The sequence below is a fragment of the Sorex araneus genome, chromosome 2 (assembly GCF_027595985.1).
Source record: "Sorex araneus isolate mSorAra2 chromosome 2, mSorAra2.pri, whole genome shotgun sequence".
In the NCBI taxonomy this organism is placed as follows: domain Eukaryota; kingdom Metazoa; phylum Chordata; class Mammalia; order Eulipotyphla; family Soricidae; genus Sorex; species Sorex araneus.
In genome coordinates, this window is record NC_073303.1 from 195,958,559 (window position 1) to 195,976,540 (window position 17,982).

A 17,982-nucleotide genomic window follows, 5' to 3' on the forward strand; every position below is an offset into this window, starting at 1 on the left:
ACTATAAAGTCTAAAATGAAAAAAGGAAAATAATTTTTATTATTATTTTGGTGGGCTGGAGCGATAGCACAGCAGTTGGGCTTTTGCCTTTCACGTGGCCGACCCGTGTTTGATTCCTCCGCCCCTCTCGGAGAGCCCGGCAAGCTACCGAGAGTATCCCGCCCACACGGCAGAGCCTGGCAAGCTACCCATGCGTATTGGATATGCCAAAAACAGTAACAATAAGTCTCTCAATGAGAGATGTTACTGGTGCCCGCTCGAACAAATCGATGAGCCACGGGATGACAGTGACAGTGACAGTGATTATTTTGGTTGGCTTTGGCGTTACATCCTATCCAATCAGGTGTGCTCTTACTGGGATGTCAGCGTTGCCGAGTTTGGCAGTGTCATGCGGCCATGTGGAAAATCCATGATACTTATTGGGAGCTGGGTGAAACAAGTTTCATTTGTGGGCCCAGAGAGCTCGCAGAGCTGGTGAGGTGCTTGCCTTACAGGGAACCTTCTGGGTTTGGTCCCCGGCATCCCATGTGATTCCCCAGCACTTCCAGGAGAGATTCTTGAGCGCAGATCCAGGAGTAAGCCCTGAGCACTATGGGATATGGCCTCAAAAACAAACAAGAAATAAAACCAAAAATCTAATACAATAAAAGCAGTTTCATTTGGAATTGGGGAGCCAGACCTGTTTCCCGAATTATCCTTGGGCTGCTTTTGTTTTTAACCAAATTGCCCTTCCTGTAAATGAATCAAAGATTTATTATTATTTTTAAAAACCAAGTTTCAAACACAACACTGTCTTTGGTGCTAAAACCTAACCAAACAAACCAGGCCAAAAAAAAAAAACCCACCCAAAAAGCCCAGTCAAACAGACTCTGGCCTCCCAGATTCTCCTTGCTGGGGGAGCAGGCTTTCTGGTGCTCTGTTCTTCCTTTATTACTAAGATCCATCTTGTGGTCATCTCTACAGTCAGACTTTTCTCTTACAGGACCTACTCCTGTAAGATTTGCACAAGCTGGACCCCTTCTCCCCAGCCCACAGTGAAGACAAATGCCCACCAATCCCATTTGCTTCTCCCAATTAAACAACCTTTTAGTCTCCTCTGTCCGAGTCTAACTTTATTCCTTCCTCTTCATTCCTTCCTGTCCTCTTATCTCTTAGCCTTAGTTTGGCCACTCTTCGCTCTCCCTTTTTTCAGCTCCTGCTAATGGGCTTGCCTGGAGGTGCCTTCGCCACTTTGCAAAGAATTCCCAGCTCTGGTGCCCCTTCCGTCTCTCTTTATCTCTCCTGTCCCCAGAATGCCTGCACCGGCCCACCACCTCCACGTCCAAGTTTCTGCTCCTCCTCTCTACTCAGCCCTTCCTGCCCCGCCTTTTCTCCAAGTCTCTGCCCCTCTCCCCTCCCTGGAATCCCGTTGCTCTCTCTCAGCTTGTGCTTGTGGGCGCCTGGCCTGCTCCTCCAGGCCTAAGGGGGGGAGAGTCCCACACCCCCGTGAGTCTTCTGTTCTGTGTGCACCCTCACCCCCACCCCCTTGTGTGTCCCCTATCCGAGCGCACAGCCACGCGTGAGAGCGTGTCCCCCTCAGAGCCCGGGGCACTGCAGGAATTCAAACCTGAGCACACTCACTCGGCCTGGGCTCCCTCCCACCTGCACCTGGCAAGCATGGGACTCACAGACTGTCTGAGTGTGCACACGACTCGTGCTCCCCCTGAGTGTGCACATACAACTCCCACTCCACCTGAGTGCACACATGCGACTCAGGGTAAATCTGAGTGCATACGCGTGACTCACACTTCATCTGAGAGCACACACACGACTCCACCTGAGTGTGCATGCGCTACTCACACTCCAGAGTACACACACAGGACTCACACTCCACCTGACTGTACACACACATGACTCACACTCCATTTGACTGTGCATAGGCATGACACATTCCATCTGACTGTGCACAAGCATGACATACTCCATCTGACTGCACGTGCATGACACACTCCATCTGACTGCACACACGACTTACTGTGCACTCACACGACTCACACTCCATCTGACTGTGCACACACAACTCACTCCCACTGTACACACACCTGAGTGCACATGCATGGCACACTTCATCTGACTGTGCACATGCATGACACATACCATTTGAATGTGCACACACATGACTCGCACTCCATCTGAATGTGCACATGCATGACTCACTCTGACTGCACATGCCTGACTCACACTCCATCTGACTGTGCACACACGACTCACTCCAACTGTTCACACACAACTCACACTCTACCTGAGTGCACATGCATGACACATGCCATCTGAATGTGCACACACATGACTCACACTCCAAGTGTGCATGCATGACTCACACTCCATCTGAATGTGCACATGCATGACTCACTCCATCTGAATGTGCACATGCATGACTCACACTCCATCTCAGTGCACAGGCATGACTCACACTCTGACTGTGCACACCCATAATTCACAGTTCATCTGAGTGTGCACTTGTATGACTCACTCCATCTGAGTGTGCACACATATGACTCATACTCCATCTGAGCAGGCATGCGTGACTCACATTCCACCTGACTGCATACGGGTGACTCACAATCATCTGATTGCACACACACAACTCACACTCCATCTGAGTGTGCACACATGACTCATGTACCCCTCTGAGTGTGTGTGCACAACTCATACTCTATCTGAGTGTGCACACACGAGTCACACGCCCCTCTGAGTGTGCAGGCTGAGGCCCAGCCACGTGTACCCACCCTTGCTCACACAGGCACACACTCATGCCCACCCTTGCTGCCCTCCTGGGCACTTGAGCTCACTCCACCCCTCTGCTCGCTCTCTCTTGCTCTTCCCTCTGAGCTTCCCTGCCCCTCGGCACCTGGAGCCAGGGCTATTATGTTTGTTTTGGCAACAGGTTCTTCCCAGACACCCCTCCCCCACACCCCTCAGTCTGGTTCACTGTGGTCTGTCTCCAAACCTTGGAGATTTTCATCTTAGAAATGGGAGTGGGGGTGCTTGGTAGCCCGTGGGTAAGCCATTAATTGTGGCCAACAGCCTGCTGGGGCCTGTTCTTTGGAAATAACCTACAACACAGGGCTGGTAATGAGGACTCTGGGGCCCCCTCTCAGCTCACCCTCCCCTCACACACTCACTAAACCTCTTGCCCACCCAGCAAATAACCAGGGAGGAAGAATCCAGAAGGTTCTGGTAGCTTCTCTGGGCTGTTCCCTCCTGATGGCTGCTGGCTTCACTGGTACTTTCCTTGTTTCCTCCTGAGACTATCTGAGTGACCTGTGTCCCTGCTTGCTTCGCAGTGAAGCCTCCCCCATGAAGCCCCTTTGGCCAAGGAAAAGCTGTTTTATGTCCACTCAGGGGTCTGTTTCTTCTACTTCTGGGTTCAGACGGAACTTGGGGTTCCCCCCCCACTACAAGTGCAATTTCTCTCCTTGGAGGGAGATTGGCAGCTCAGGGAGCAGAAATTAAGCATCTTGTGAAATTAACCACCATCACTTTGATCAACGGAGAACCAATCAGCTGGCAGAAACTTCCTCCCTGCTTGGAAAATCTGACATTTCACAACCAGCTAGTTTGCTCTGAGGCTGGAGCTAGAGCCAATGCCATCAATGTTTTCACGTGGACCCCAAGAATTTTTTTTTTAAAGTATATTGGTAGGATAGTCTCGCAGGGGGTATAGTTCAGTGATAGAGCACGTGCTTAGCATGCACGAGGCCCTGGGTTCGATCTCCAGCACCTCCAATGCCTGAAATACAAGTGGTTCTTTTTACCTTTTAGGACCAGAGCCATAGCACAGTGGGTATGGTAGGGCATTTGCCTTGCATGCGGCCGACCCGGGTTCGATTCCTCCGTCCCTCTCGGAGAGCCCAGGAAGCTACCGAGAGTATCCTGCCCACACGGCAGAGCCTGGCAAGCTACCCGTGGCATATTTGCTATGCCAAAAACAGTACCAACAAGTCTCACAATGGAGACGTTCCTGGTGCCCGCTCCAGCAAATCGATGAACAACGGGAGGACAGTGACAAACAGGACAGATACAATCGGAGGAATAGTGTTGGAGGTTAGGTACTTGCCTGGCACGTGGCAGACTCTGGTGCCACTTCTGAGCACTTGTGTCGGGAATAACCACTGAGCACCAATAGGTGTGACCCCCCACTCCAGGTTAAAAAAATTAATAAAGTACCTTGTAAGACACTGACCTTATGTACCAGTTCATCCTTTTTGACTTGTTTGTTGGGGAGAGAGTCTGAACTGAAATTGGTCCATATTAGATCTGGGCGGCCAAGAGGTTCCACAGTGAATGACTCAGAGAGCTGCTTGGTGGAAGGTCACGATCCTAGTGCAGATCTTACTAGGAAAGGGGAAAATGCTCCCAAAGCTACTGTGTTTCACAGCGCCATTGTTCCCACTGAAGAATTGTTGCACCCTGTTTTTTTTTTTTCAGTATTGCCACAATTGGCAAAAAAAGCTGGGGCCGGAGAGATGGCTCAATGGGCAGGGACCAGGCTTCGCATGCATGAAGCCTGAGTTTGATTCTCAGCCCTGCATGGTCCTGGAACACTGCTGGGAGTCGCACGCCATTTCCCCCACCCCCAGCTCCTCACAGTGTGGCCCTAAAAATCACACTAAAAGTGTCAACTGCTGATTACACCTCGTTTTTTTCTGCAAAGAAAACCTGGCATAAAATCTCCAATGATTATGTCATGACATTACCCAAAACGAGCAAGACTTTGGCTATTTGGTTTCGGGTTTAGGTCAAATGGTGCTTCTGTCTCCCCCCACCTGCCTCCCCTTCTACCTCGCTTTCCCAGCTTCCGGTACGCTGCGATAAGAGCGGAATATCTGTTACATGATGGAGCCATATTGATAATTACTGTCAACTAGGATCCATAGTTTGTATCAGGGTTTCTGTGACATAACCAAGAGTCTTGGTGGTTGTAGTCTCAGGGGTTTGGACAAGTGTGGGATGTGACGGAGTCATGCTCGGGGCCAGACAGGATGGTTTGCTCACCCTGAGAAAAGTGTGATCCCCACACACGCTCCTCCTCTCCCCCAGCCTCTTTTCTGTCTCTTCCCTTTGCCTTTTGTGGAAGCTGAGCTAGTTGGAGTCGGAGGAGGTGGCTGCTTCGCGGGAGTGGACTTTCCCCCCTTGTCTCACTTCGGAACCTTCATACGTTCCTCCATAACATCTCATGATGTGACAGTTCTTGTTTTTTCTGATCACTGAATCACATCCCCTTGTGGGGAAGCCCGGAGGGTCTTGGCCCGCTTGCCCCCTCTAGGACGCCTCTCGGCCTCTGCCTTCAGATAGATAATCACCGCAAAGCTGCTGTTCAAGCTCTGTCCCCAAGTCTCCAACTCACTGACGATTACTTACACCAGAGTTTGGAGACTCTGTCCCCCATGAGTCTGCCATTTATGCCATCTTCCTAACCCTACCTCCTCCAGGCTCCATTCTTGTTATTTTATTCTCAGCTTTACTATTCTGGGGGTGGGGATAACTTTTGGGGTCACACCCGGCAATGCTCATGAGTTACTCCTGGCTCTGCACTCAGGAATCACTCCTCGCGGTGCTCAGGGGGCCATATGGGATGCTGGGGATGGAACCCAGGTTGGCTGCGTGCAAGGCAAACGCCCTCCCCACTGTGCTATTGCTCCAGCCCCTGCCTCACCATTCCCCTTTGCTGGTCACTGCTTGACAGGAGCTCATCACAGGAACCTGGTGGATCCCTGACCAAAGGTGATGACTGGACCAATCGCCTGAGCCCCAGTGCAGTTCTTTGTTGAAGGGGTGAGGGGATGCTATGGGATGCAATGGAAGAAAAGTGTCTTTCAAGCTATTTCTTTTTGTTTGTTTGTTTTGGGGTTTCACCTGACTGTGCTCAGGCCTTACTCCTGGCTCTGCACTCAGGGAACATTCCTGGTGGGCTTGGAGCACCATATAGGATGCCAGGGATGGAACCCGGGTCTGCTGCATGCAAGACAAACACCCTACCTGCTGTAATACTATTGCTTCAGCCCCATGAACCCATTTTTCTAAAAATTCTTTTTCTGATGACTTCTCCGCATCTTTAAGGTTTGTTGTTGTTATTGTTTCTGGGCCATCCCCGGCGATGCACAGGGTTTCCACCTGGACCTAGACTCAGGGATCACGTCTGATGGGCTCAGGGGACCATATGGGATGCTAGGGATTGAGCCCCGGCCTGGCCCTGTGCAAGCCAAGTACCTTACCGGCTGTACCATCTCTCTGGCCCCATCCATCTTATGACTCTTTTCCCAGATTCTAAAAGCTAATTATTTCCCCTTGCATTTTTTTTTCCTTCTCCAGTCCTCCATTTGTATTGTTCTTCTAATCATGGTGGTTGTTCACGAGGCCTTTGTGGTCCCAGAAATCTCCAGCTTCGATTTATTCATCTTGGCAGTTGCTTTCTCATACCTGGTCTCTTTCAGCTGTTTCCCACCCCTCACCCCCCACCATCTTTGTTCTGAAACAAATTTCTCTTGCAGGCTGTAGTGCGACATCTGTTCTTTGCAGGGAGAGGGGTTTAATTTTGCTGAACACAAGCGGTGGCCTGCCCGGAGGTGGAAAGGGTGTTTCTGCTTTCGAATCTCACCCGAGCTGCGGGGGCTGTTGATCCCCACCGGTTTGTTCGTGCCAGTGTGCACTTGGCAATTACGGCACATGCTTGAATATAGGGGCTGGCGGGTATTAGGCCCCAATTATCGTCAGCAAAGGGGAAATGCCTTCCAGAGTGCTTGCAAAGTCTCCTATTGTCGGGGGCACAGTTTCACTTCTTTCATTCTCTCTAACAAAGGGCTTGCTGGAGAAGGCATGGTAGCCCAGGAGGACCCCCTCACCCCCCCCTCCCCAAGGGAACCATGAACGAAAAGGCACCAGCATTTGGCTTAGCTTTGATAAGAACTTCTAGGGCTGGGGCTGGAGCAATAGCACAGCGGGTAGGGCGTTTGCCTTGCACGTGACTGACCCGGGTTCGATTCCCAGCACCGCATAGGGTCCCCCGAGCACCGCCAGGAGTGATTCCTGAGTGCAGAGCCAGGAGTCAGCCCTGAGCATCGCTGGGTGTGACCCAAAATGCCAAAAAAAAGAAAAAGAGAGAACTTCTAGGGCTATGCTCTCACACCGCCAGCGTTTGGGAGAATATGCTACAATTTGCCGAGTGGTTCGTTCCTAGAGATCAAAACAAATTTTGGGAGGGGGAGGCTTGTTCCCCCCACCCTACCCCCAGCTGTGCGATTCTCAGCCAGCCAGGGGAGTGGCTGGACACAATCTGAGGGCTGGACAGTGCCACACTGCTCAGGCCCTATGGCGCTGGGGGCTAGCTTGGCTGCCCTGGTGTAGCTGGGGGTCCTGAGGGTGGTGCCGGGGGATGCTCGTGGCGGGGGGTGGTCGACCCTGGGGTTCTGGGAATCGAATCTGGGTTGGATGCACGCTACGGAGGCTCCATCACCACCGTCCTATCTCCTGGCTCCCACAGGGATGTTAAATGTCTGCTTGTCATGGAAATGGCTGGGGATGGGATTGGGGGGTGACTGCTCAGATCCAACAGGGCTTCCTGTCCAACATCCAGGCGCCTCTGCGCCGCCACCCCAGAACTGTGTCAGTGGGACACCAGCGCTTCCGCAGTGAGCTCTGTGAACGCTGCCGACCAGTGCCCGCTCCGTCAAGTGGAGACGCTCCTTGAGTACAGGTCCTTTATCTGGTTTCTTCGTGGCATTTTCCCGAGAACTGAGGCTTTGCATGGAAAGATGGAGGTGCAAGCATGTCCTTGTTTGGGGGTTTGGGGGTGCCCGGGCATCCGGACGCGTATGATCACCTTTAAGGGCCCACTAGCTTTTGCTTATTCTCTGTTGGTCCACGTGCTTGAAAGTGAAGGCAGGTGCTTCCTCTTCCCATGGGTGGGAGCATCTGCACGGGGAGGGGAGGGGGCCCGCTCTATCCAGGCACACAGGAGCCCCCAGTGCCAGCCACCGCCCAGCCTCCGGTCCACCGGAGCCTGGAGAGCTCAGCCCTTTGGGTGCCCTTTCCTGTTGGGGTCTTCTCCTGGCCTCTGTTCAACACGCTCCCTCAGCCAGCAAGGGGCCGCTGTTCAGCGTCCTGAGGACAGGGTCGAGCTTTCCTCCAGCTATGGGCTCAAGGGTCCGAGGGAAAAGGGCAAACCTTGCCACCGCATCCTCCAAGGAAAGAGAAACAAGCAGACGAGCACGGTGGGGGTCCCGTCAAGCAGAATCCACTTATTGAGGGACATCAAGCCTCTAGATAGGTTGAGGGGGGTGGTGGGAGAGTGCAACATGTTTCCTATAGATAGGGCCACACCCTCACCCCACATTGGCCAAAAGCCTCCTGTCCCCAGGTAATAACATTGAACTGTGATAGACATGGCAGCTGGCTTCCCTACAAAGTAAACCAAAAGGTGTTTCTCTCCCAGCACATCTGCCCCCGAGCCCAGGGATTAGTGTTACACGTCAGAGCAGACCAAAAGGGGCTTTTCTCCCAACGCTTTCCTACCTCACACGCCATGCCCCTTGGCATTCCCATGTACCCTGAAGGTCTGTGCCCCCCTCTAGTGTGTGAGCCTTGGTGCCTCGTGCCCTGACAAGGCTCCCCTTCCTCACCTGCTGAACTGGGAAAGTCTCTCAACACCCTCAGGCGCCCGCTGGCCCGCACAGTTGGCCCGTGCCACGTGATGGTTACCATTTGCCACCGGGATTTGTTGCTCACATTCACAAAGATAAGAGACAGCGTCTGAGCATCTCATGGGATGTGACATGAGCTCTGAGTAACTGTCCCCTTACACCGGGACTCAGCTCTTCCCAGGAACAGGGTCCTTCGTACCAACTGCTTTTTATGTCTTGTGACTTGGCTGCGGCATTATCCACTGGCCGTGGCTACTGGTCCTGACCACTGTTCTCCTTACAATAGAGGTAACGTGGGTGGGGACGAGGGTTAGAATAAAATGCTCTTTTCCCAGGTCTCTGTTCACTGTATCACTGTCATCCCGTTGTTCATCCATTCGCTCGAGCGAGCAACAGTAACGTCTCCATTGTGAGGCTTGTTGTTACTGTTTTTGGCATATCAAATAAACCACGGGTAGCTTGCCAGGCCCTGCCATGCGGGTAGGATACTCTCAGTAGCTTGCCGGGCTCTCCGAGAGGGATGGAGGCTTTTGGGGTGGTCTTTAATCAGGTGTTCCCAGCCTACCGAATGTAAGCTTTTGGTCAACTGGCATGTTGTGATGATCTGCACACTGACAAACACGCACCTGCCTGCATCTCTGGGCAGCACCTGGGACATTTGCGGCCTCAGGTTGATCTCCTTGAAGTTGATGGAGTGCACTGGAGGTTGTTGAGCAGCTGGCAGAGCAGGACCCTATCCAGAAGGGTCTGTGCCAGGTCGAACACCTGCGCTGAGTCCCAGGTCACCCGGTGGTTGGCTGACAGCACCCCACAGTGGATGAGCCACTGCGCGCACTGCCATCATGGCTCTATGTCTGATAGCGCTGCGACTCGGCCCGGCTGGGGCAGGTGGCGACACTGTGGCTGCTGTCCTGGTTTCTCCATGCCCCACCGACGCCATTCTGTCCGAATTTTGCAAAACAGCCGGTAATGTCCATCAGGCCTCATGCTTAGAGTTCCACAGGGATCACATGTAGAGCTCCATGCCTGGCATGCTGAGTCATGCATTGTTAAGGTGAGATGGCGAGCCGGGTTAGGGAGAGCGTGAGGGGTTACAGGTGGCATTGGTGCTATCTTGCCTCCAATCAAATATGGTGTGGAAATTATGGAACATGAGTAGGGAGTATCTTATGATGTGTCCTGTGGCCACAAATGTGGCCACCTGGTTTATGAATATGTTCATTCGTATGTGAAGTTCCACCCGAGCATATGGAAAGCAGCCTGGAGCATGGTAGTGGTTGGGTTGTGGAGGTTGGCTGCCGGGGCTGGGTCCATTGGGGCGGGGTGGGCTCTCATCCGCCCCCCCTCTGGGGCACCTCAAGTGAAAACAGCCTGGTGCGGAGTCCGGTGGCATGGTTATGGGAGCCTATTCAAAAGGTCCCTATTCAGAAGTGGAAAATAAAAGAACTAGACCCAGGAATTCTGTGTGGCTTAGAATATGGAAGAGAAGATTTGTATTCCAGGCATTGTTTCTCTTGAGGTGCAGAAGCTTCTTAGTTGAAGATAGTTTCATTTGTTTATCTGTTTCCTCTTGTTTAAGATAGTCCCATTTGGGGCTGGAGCAATAGCACAGCGGGTAGGGCGTTTGCCTTGCACGCGGCCAAACCGGGTTCGATTCCCAGCATCCCATATGGTCCCCTGAGCACCGCCAGGGGTAATTCCTGAGTGCAGAGCCAGGAGTAACCCCTGTGCATCGCCGGGTGTGACCCAAAAAGAAAAAAAAAAGATAGTCCCATTTGTTTATCTTGTGTGATCAATGATGTTTCATCCTTGAGGACACCTTTAGCTTCAATGTCGTAGGGGGTTTTGCTGACCTTTTCTTCAATGTACCTTATGGATTCTGGTCTGATGTTGAGGTCTTTAATCCATTTTGATCTGACTTTTGTGCATGGTGTTAGGTAGAGGTCTGAGCCCATTTTTTCCTGTCCCTCCCTTTCCTTGTCTATCTTCCTTGCTTCCTCTCTTTCTTTTTTATTTGTTTCCATTTGGGGTCACACCTGGCTTACTCCTGGCTCTGCACTCAGGGATCACCCCTAGTGAGGCTTGGGGGACTACATGGGAGGTGATGGGACTCAAACCCAAGTCAGCCATGTGCCAGGCAAGTGGCCTACATGCCCTGGTCCCCCATGCTTCCTGTCTTTCTCCTTTCTCATTCTTTTCTTTCTTTTTCTTCATTTCTTTGGAAGTCGGTTACTGCCCGTGCGAGAGGCATTGGCTCTGCTCCTGAGCTCTATCCCCATCCTAAATTCGTGTCATTGTCCCCATGGCTTATTGTGTGCCACGTGGAAGCAACATTTGCACATACACACTCAGCAGTCACGTGCTAGAGGTCACGTTGTGGGCAGCAGGGGCTGCAAAGGACAGTGCTGATGGTTGGTGCTCACATGCAGGCTGGTGCCGGGGATCAAACTCGGGGCCTCACCCCGCAAGGCAGATCTTCTCCACTGATGCCCAGATCTCCACTCCCCCAAATCTGTGTCTTGGCGCTGCCCACCAACCTGCAAACACACGTGTATTCCTTTCCTGCTCAGGAGGCACCTGTCACATGGGATGTATCTTGTTGTCTCTTGGCACCTAATTCCTTGCAATTCTCACTGCTGTTCTTCTGGAAATTATTTTTTCATTTTGGGTCACACCCGGCGATACACAGGGGTTACTCCTGACTCATGCACTCAGGAATTAACTCCTGGCGGTGCTTGGGGACCATATGGGATGCTGGGAATCGAACCCGGGTCGACCGCGTGCAAGGCAAATGCCCTACCTGCTGTGCTATTGCTCCAGCCCTTTTTTTTTTTTATCATTTGTTCTGCCCTCCATGCTCTCATTCTCCTCTAAAGCCCTTTGTCTTTTTTTTTTGGGGGGGGGGTGGGTGGAGGGAGGGTGCATCGACTATATCTGGCTTCATAAATCTTTACTTATCAGTTGCGTGAGTTTTGGCTGAGAGCTTGATGTGTCGCTTCACCATCCATGAGTTCAAGACCGCTGAGCTCTTTTCCAGAGAGAAATGTTGTCTGGCCGCTGCAGACGTCTTTCTGAAATGCTGTGTGCTTTTGTTTCTTTCAGAGACTTGAAGATAGAAAATTTGCTGCTAGATGAAGACAACAATATCAAGCTGATTGGTATGGCTATTTTCTTCTTCTTCTTCTTTTTAAAGTACGGCGAGCCTTTCATTGTTGTCCCTTCTCAGCTCTTTCTGTCTGGCTTCATCTGGGATTCATCTAGGGTCTATTTCTAATTCCTGGGCCACCTGCTGGAATGAGCTCTTTTTTACTACCAATATTTCATCATGGTATTGAAAATGAGAGTGAATTTTAATACTAATTGAAGCATCATTAGGAAGGTAAAGAGACTATTTAGTGGCCATAAAGGGAATGCCACAGTGACGACTGGGGATTTGGGGGGAAACTGCACTTTGGATCTTTCAAATTTGGCCCCTCCACAAAGTCAGACTGAACTGAGCATTTGTAGGGTTTCTTGAATTTGAATTAGCCGTCATTTTTTTTTTCTTTTTGGGTCACACCTGGTGATGCACAGGAGTTACTCCTGACTCATGCACTCAGAAATTACTCCTGGTGGTGCTCAGGGGACCATATAGGATGCTGGGAATCGAACCGGGATCGGCCGCGTGCAAGGCAAATGCCCTACCTGCTGTGCTATTGCTCCAGCCCCCAGCTGTCAAAATTCTTGAAAAGAGGGAAGACAGTTTCATTCGGAAATGCTACCCCTGGCTCAGTCCTGTCAGATTCTGCTTTTCAGTGACCTGTCAAGGCCTTGACATGACTATTGTTTAATTTTTCTTTTCTTCGGGTTTTGAGCTGCACCCGGTGTATCTCCTCAGGGCTTCCTCCTGGCTCTGTGCTCCGGCATCACTCCTGGCTGTGCTCGGGGGAACCATACGTGGTTCTGGGGATCCAGCTGGGGTTGGCCACGTGCAAAGCAAGTGCCCTCTACACCAAATGGACGCTCCAGCCCCTGGCCTCTCTTTTGAGTAGGACCTTTAGTAGAACCTTCCTTGAAACTTTTTCTCAGAAAGTGGTGCGGAGGCAGAGAGGGCAGACATGTCCCTCCCACCCGAAGTGCTCCTAGAGTTAAGTCACGATTAGCTCATAACTGAGGGTCTTAGGGGACTCCCATCGTGCTTACTGATTTCCTGAGGAGAATGCCCAGAGGGGGGCCCTAGGCTTGTTCTTGGCAAAAATCCCAGGGCATCCTTTTCACGCCCTGATGTTAGACATCGCCCACTTTTATTCTTCTCCTTTCTTGCCCTACTTTAAATGCAAGGTACTTTCTTCCACCCCAGTGGCCAGAAAGAAACTTGCACAGGGGGTTGGCGGGTGGGGGGTGGGTCGAGAAAAAGCCATAAAACCCAGTGAATTGAGCTCAAGGACCCAAGAAGGAAATTTTGCTTGGCAGATGCGGAAGGCAACTTAAACCGTGCATCTCAGTGCACCCAATCACAGGCTCAGGGCTGTGGGGAGTCTCCTGGCTGGGTGGTCACATGCACCCCGACAGTTGTGATGAGCAGACTCACTGTCACTGTCACTGTCATCCCGTGGCTCATCGATTTGCTCGAGCGGGCACCAGTAACATCTCCATGGTGAGACTTGTTGGTACTGTTTTTAGCATATGGAATACGCCACGGGGAGCTTGCCAGGCTCTGCCGTGTGGGTGGGGGATACTCTTAGTAGCTTGCCGGGCTCTCTGAGAGGGACGGAGGAATCGAACCCGGGTCAGCTGCGTGCAAGGCAAATGCCCTACCTGCTGTGCTCTCGTTCCAGCCGTGAGCAGACTCAGTATTAGAAGATGAGCAATGAAGAGGAAACCAGGTTTTCTCCCTGAAGGATTCTCAGGGGTGTATTTGTAGCACATTCTAGGACGATTTGAAGGATTTGGAGAAAAAAAAAATCTCACTGTGTCCTGTAGTCGGTCCAGACACAGACAGGTTCATCTGGCTGTGGAAGACCTACAGCATGTCCTTCTGGGCTTTTGTTTCTGGGTCATCAGACAGAGGCGTGTCCTGATCGGCGGGTCAGGGGCCAGGGGTTGGGGGAGGCATGGAGGAAAGGAGTTTGTTTGTTTGAGGCTCCCTGGCCCATGAGCCCACCTGTAACTTGTCTTTTGAGACAGAAACTGGGGCAAGAATTGGCCCCGGGGCTGCGGAGACCTGTAAGACACCAGCAGAGCGAGGACTGTTGGCAGCTTCGTCAGAGTCGGACAAAGTGTCCCCGTTCCTGAGCTGCCAGAAAGTCCCTAATTTCTATTTTTTGTTTATTTGGTCTTGATCTTGTTGTTGTTGTTTTTATTGAGTCACCGTGAGATGCAGTTACAAAGCTTTCATGTTTGAGCTTCAGCCATACAAAGATCGAACACCCATCCCTCCACCAGGGCACACTTTTCATCACCAATGTCCCCAGTATCCCCCACACCCCACCCCACCCCATCGCAGTCCTCCCCCTGCCTCTATAGCAGACAATTTCCCCAATACTCTCTGCTTTGGGCATTATAGTTTGCTTGAATTTTCCCACCACCCTTCAAGGCTGCCTATCAGGGGCAGATGCTAGATAATATATTTTCTATTGCTCACTTTGAATGGGCTGGAGCGATAGCACAGTGGTTGGGCATTCGCCTTTCATGTGGCCGACCCGTGTTCGATTCCTCCGCCCCTCTGGGAGAGCCCGGCAAGTGAGTACAGAGCCCGCACAGCAGAGCCTGGCAAGCTACCCGTGCATATTGGATGTGCCAAAAGCAGTAACAATAAGCCTCTCAATGAGACGTTACTGGTGCCCGCTCGAGCAAATCGATGAGCCACGGGATGACAGTGACAGTGACAGTGACACTTTGAATATGATGAGAGGTCCAGCCCCGCGCTTTTGGGATTCTAAGATTGTAAATGGTTGGGGTCCAGAGATATCTCTGTAGGGCAATAGTTCGTTTTGGGATTCAGTTGAGAACCTCTGAGCCAGAGGTTTTGATGCGCTAAAATGACGCCCGAAGGCAGATTTTGGGCACGACAGCCTGGGTCCAGAGTGGGTGGGGAGCCGGGGAGGGACAGCCCAACTCCTCCTTGCTTGTGGAAGCTCGTGGTGGCCAGGGCTTTCTCTGGAGCTGGCAGGAGAGTGCACCTGCTCCACCTGAGGTGCCCCCGTGAAACTGGCTCAGTCCGGGGCTCAGCGAGATCTCTGGAGATGTGGTGTCTTCCGGACTCCCTGCTGTGTCTCTCTCCTAACTCATGTGGCCTCCTGCCCCTTTTCACGGGGAGGGGAAAAGACACCCCAAACCCCCAAATCAATTTGCCCCCTGGCCCTGCAAATATAACTTCTTCGAACAGCCAAATAGAAAGAGACTTTCTTTTTTTTTTTTTTTTCTTTTTGGGTCACACCCAGTGATGCTTAGGGGTTACTCCTGGCTTTGCACTCAGGAATTACTCCTGGCAGTGCTCGGGGGACATATGGGATGCTGGGAATCAAACCTGGGTTGGCCACGTGCAAGGCAAAGGTATTACCGGCTGTGCTATTGCTCCAGCCCCAGAAAGAGGCTTTCAAGGGCACTTGAGGCGACTCCTAACCTTCTGGGTTCTTCCAGAGTGCCCATCCAGCGCTGGAAGGCCATACCAACCACTTTGGGAAGCACTGGGCTATATATACTTAGGCTGCTGCGTTTAGCCAGGTGCATGCCAAGGCATTGTTCTGTGACCTGGCGCCTTCTAGAAGCTTCTCGGCTTGATTTCTCTTCTCTCTGCTGAAGTGGTAGCCATAGACGACCACGCATGCACCCACACGTGGACTAAGGAGTGTGCAGTGTGGAAGAACATGGACCTCTGCATGGGTCCGATGTGTGTGCAGGGGCTGGAGAGCTAATAAAGTGTGTGTGTGTGTGTGTGTGTGTGTGTGTTTGTGTGTGTGTGTGTGTGTGTGTGTGTGTGTGTGCGGGGCATTGGGGAGGGAGTGTTTCTTCTCTGCATGATCCCCTAAGCATTGCCAGGAGGACCCCTGAGCACAGAAGCCTTTGGAAGAGGAGTTTCTGCAGAGTGGAAGCGCTTCCAAGTGGCTGCCTCCCACACTGTCCCAATAGCCAAACAAACGTCAGGGGCCTGTACCAATGGGCTACAGCAGCCAGCATACCCCAGTGTGCACTCACGGTTTCCTTGGAGGTGAGGCCTGCATGGCTTTGGCCCCTCGGCACCTTCTCAAATGCCTGAGTCAGCAGCTCTCCACTGGGCAAGGCTGGGCTCAAAAGCTCGAGAGCCTTTCAACTCATCCGGACAAAAGGCTGGGTCAGATCCACGCCCCCCGCCTCCCCACCCGCCCCTTCTCCCCTAGCTACAAAAACTGCTGGCAAGGGGATTTTGATCATAGGTTTTCCATCCACCAGAACCTCTCGGGGTGCCCTGACCCCCCTGAAAACCAGCAAGTCCCTCCACCCTGGTGATAGAGCCATCCCACTGCTGAGGGGTTCGGGGAAGAACGTTTTGCATGGTTTTTCCTTCAGGCTGGAGGGAAGCCCTCCAGGGTAGGTTTTCAGGCCCCTCGGCCAGACGGTTGGAGCAACTGTCCTTTTGCAGCATCAAAGTCCATTGAGTCTTTTCTTCAAAGGTTTTGCCTCCTTGTTTTTTAGAAGCCCGATGATCGAAGTTACCATCGTCTCTTTCATGGTTTTCTTTTCCTTGTAATAATTTGATTTGGATAACTTCACGTAAGCCGGGTAAGCCTCGTTTCAAGTGAACTAGACTGAACGGGGAGCGAAAGTTGATTTAATCAGGATGATTTTTGCCGCTTCCCCTCCATCAAAAACAACCCCCCCCAAAAAAAAAAACCCCAAAAAAACACCCTAGTCTGACGCGAGTGCTACAGCTCATTATCAACTTAAAATAGAAGAGCCACAAGCTTAGAACTGGCCTGGCACTTCCGTTCTCTGAAACTGCATGTACCTGAGCAGAGTCTCACGATCCATTTTGCAGAAAAGTGGAGGTTGTGGGGGAGAGAGAAAGGGCTTCAGAGTAATGAGGCCGACCCGGTGACATTTCCTGGGAGGCGACTTCTCATTTCACATTTCTAATTATAGGCACATGTGTAAAAGTCTAATAATTATCATCGTGAACGTGAAACGTGCTGATTATTTCTCTGAGATATATTTTAAATTAAACCCTTTGGGCTAGGTCAACAGAAGTCGCTTGAAAATACGGCTGAGCCCCTCCCTGCCCCAAATCTACTGCTAGTCGGTCTGGAAGTTGTGCTGAAGCCGACCACAGCTTCTTGTTCCCCAGACTTGAAGGTGGGGGGAACCCAGGGAAGGAGGGAGAGAAGAAAAAAGGAAACTCACAGAATCAAGAAGACCGCACAGTTCCAATAACTGTGTCTGTGGGCTCCAGGCCCAGGGAGCCCTACAGTGTGGTTTCACCCACAAACCCCGAAGCCTCCGAAGGAACACCAGTGGGGTGGGACCTCGTCCAGGACCTATGGCGTGAGAACCAGAAGTGCTGGTGGTGTCAATCCCATTCCGAGTTACAGGACTGACTGATGTCCTGATTCTCACTGGGCCCAGGAAAGTGAGTTTTCCCTGCCTCAGGCCCGCAGCGGATTGGAGGATGTTGGCCCGTGTGGAGGAAGTGGCCTAGCCCGACATTCAAACGGCGTTCTCTGGGCCCTTAAATAGAAGCCCCCTGCTACACCAGGGACGAGGGGGATGCCCTGGGGGTTCAGGGGTGTCACTCCCAGAGGACATTGGCCTATTTATGTGAGCCCGAGTGTTCAGTACTCTGAGCCAGTGGTAATGGGGGGGGGCTTCAGGACCATAGCTGGCGGTGCTTAGGAGAGTGTGGGGTCCAGGGGCTGGACCCAGAGACCCCTGGGGCCCCCGCCTGTGGGAGAGAGCAGAGAGCAGTGTCCTAGGCTGTCTGCTGGCCCTGCTGCCACAGTCCTGGGTTTCAGTCATGGTGACCCTGTGTTCTGGGGAATCTGTACTGATGGGCCTTCCACCTTTCCCCCTGAGCTTCCCCGCACCCCCCCCCCCCAATAAAACCATCTTGAGTGACATCCAGAGAGATAATACAGTGGGTAAGGCGCTTGCTTTGCACATGGTTGACCCCAGGCACTACATATGGTGATGGTGTCCTGAGCCCAGCCAGGAGTGCTCCCTAACAGGTGTAGCCCAAAAGCCAAAAGCAAAATAATAATAATAATAATAATAATAATAATAATAATTTTATTTTTCAAATTTTCTTGAGTGGTTGGAGAGACAGTACAGGGGTGAAGGTGCTTGCATT

General features: G+C 51.9%; 1 protein-coding gene and 1 non-coding gene across 2 annotated transcripts in view; both read left to right on the forward strand.

The window, feature by feature from the left end:
- HUNK (hormonally up-regulated Neu-associated kinase) overlaps nt 1-17,982 on the forward strand; it is a 129,462-nt gene that overhangs the window by 64,216 nt on the left and 47,264 nt on the right. Inside the window, 1 exon segment of the mRNA XM_055126327.1 lies at nt 11,784-11,839. Within this exon segment, the coding sequence (XP_054982302.1) occupies nt 11,784-11,839 (56 nt within the window).
- TRNAA-AGC (transfer RNA alanine (anticodon AGC)) lies at nt 3,697-3,768 on the forward strand. Its single transcript has one exon. It is a non-coding gene; the product is annotated as a tRNA-Ala (tRNA).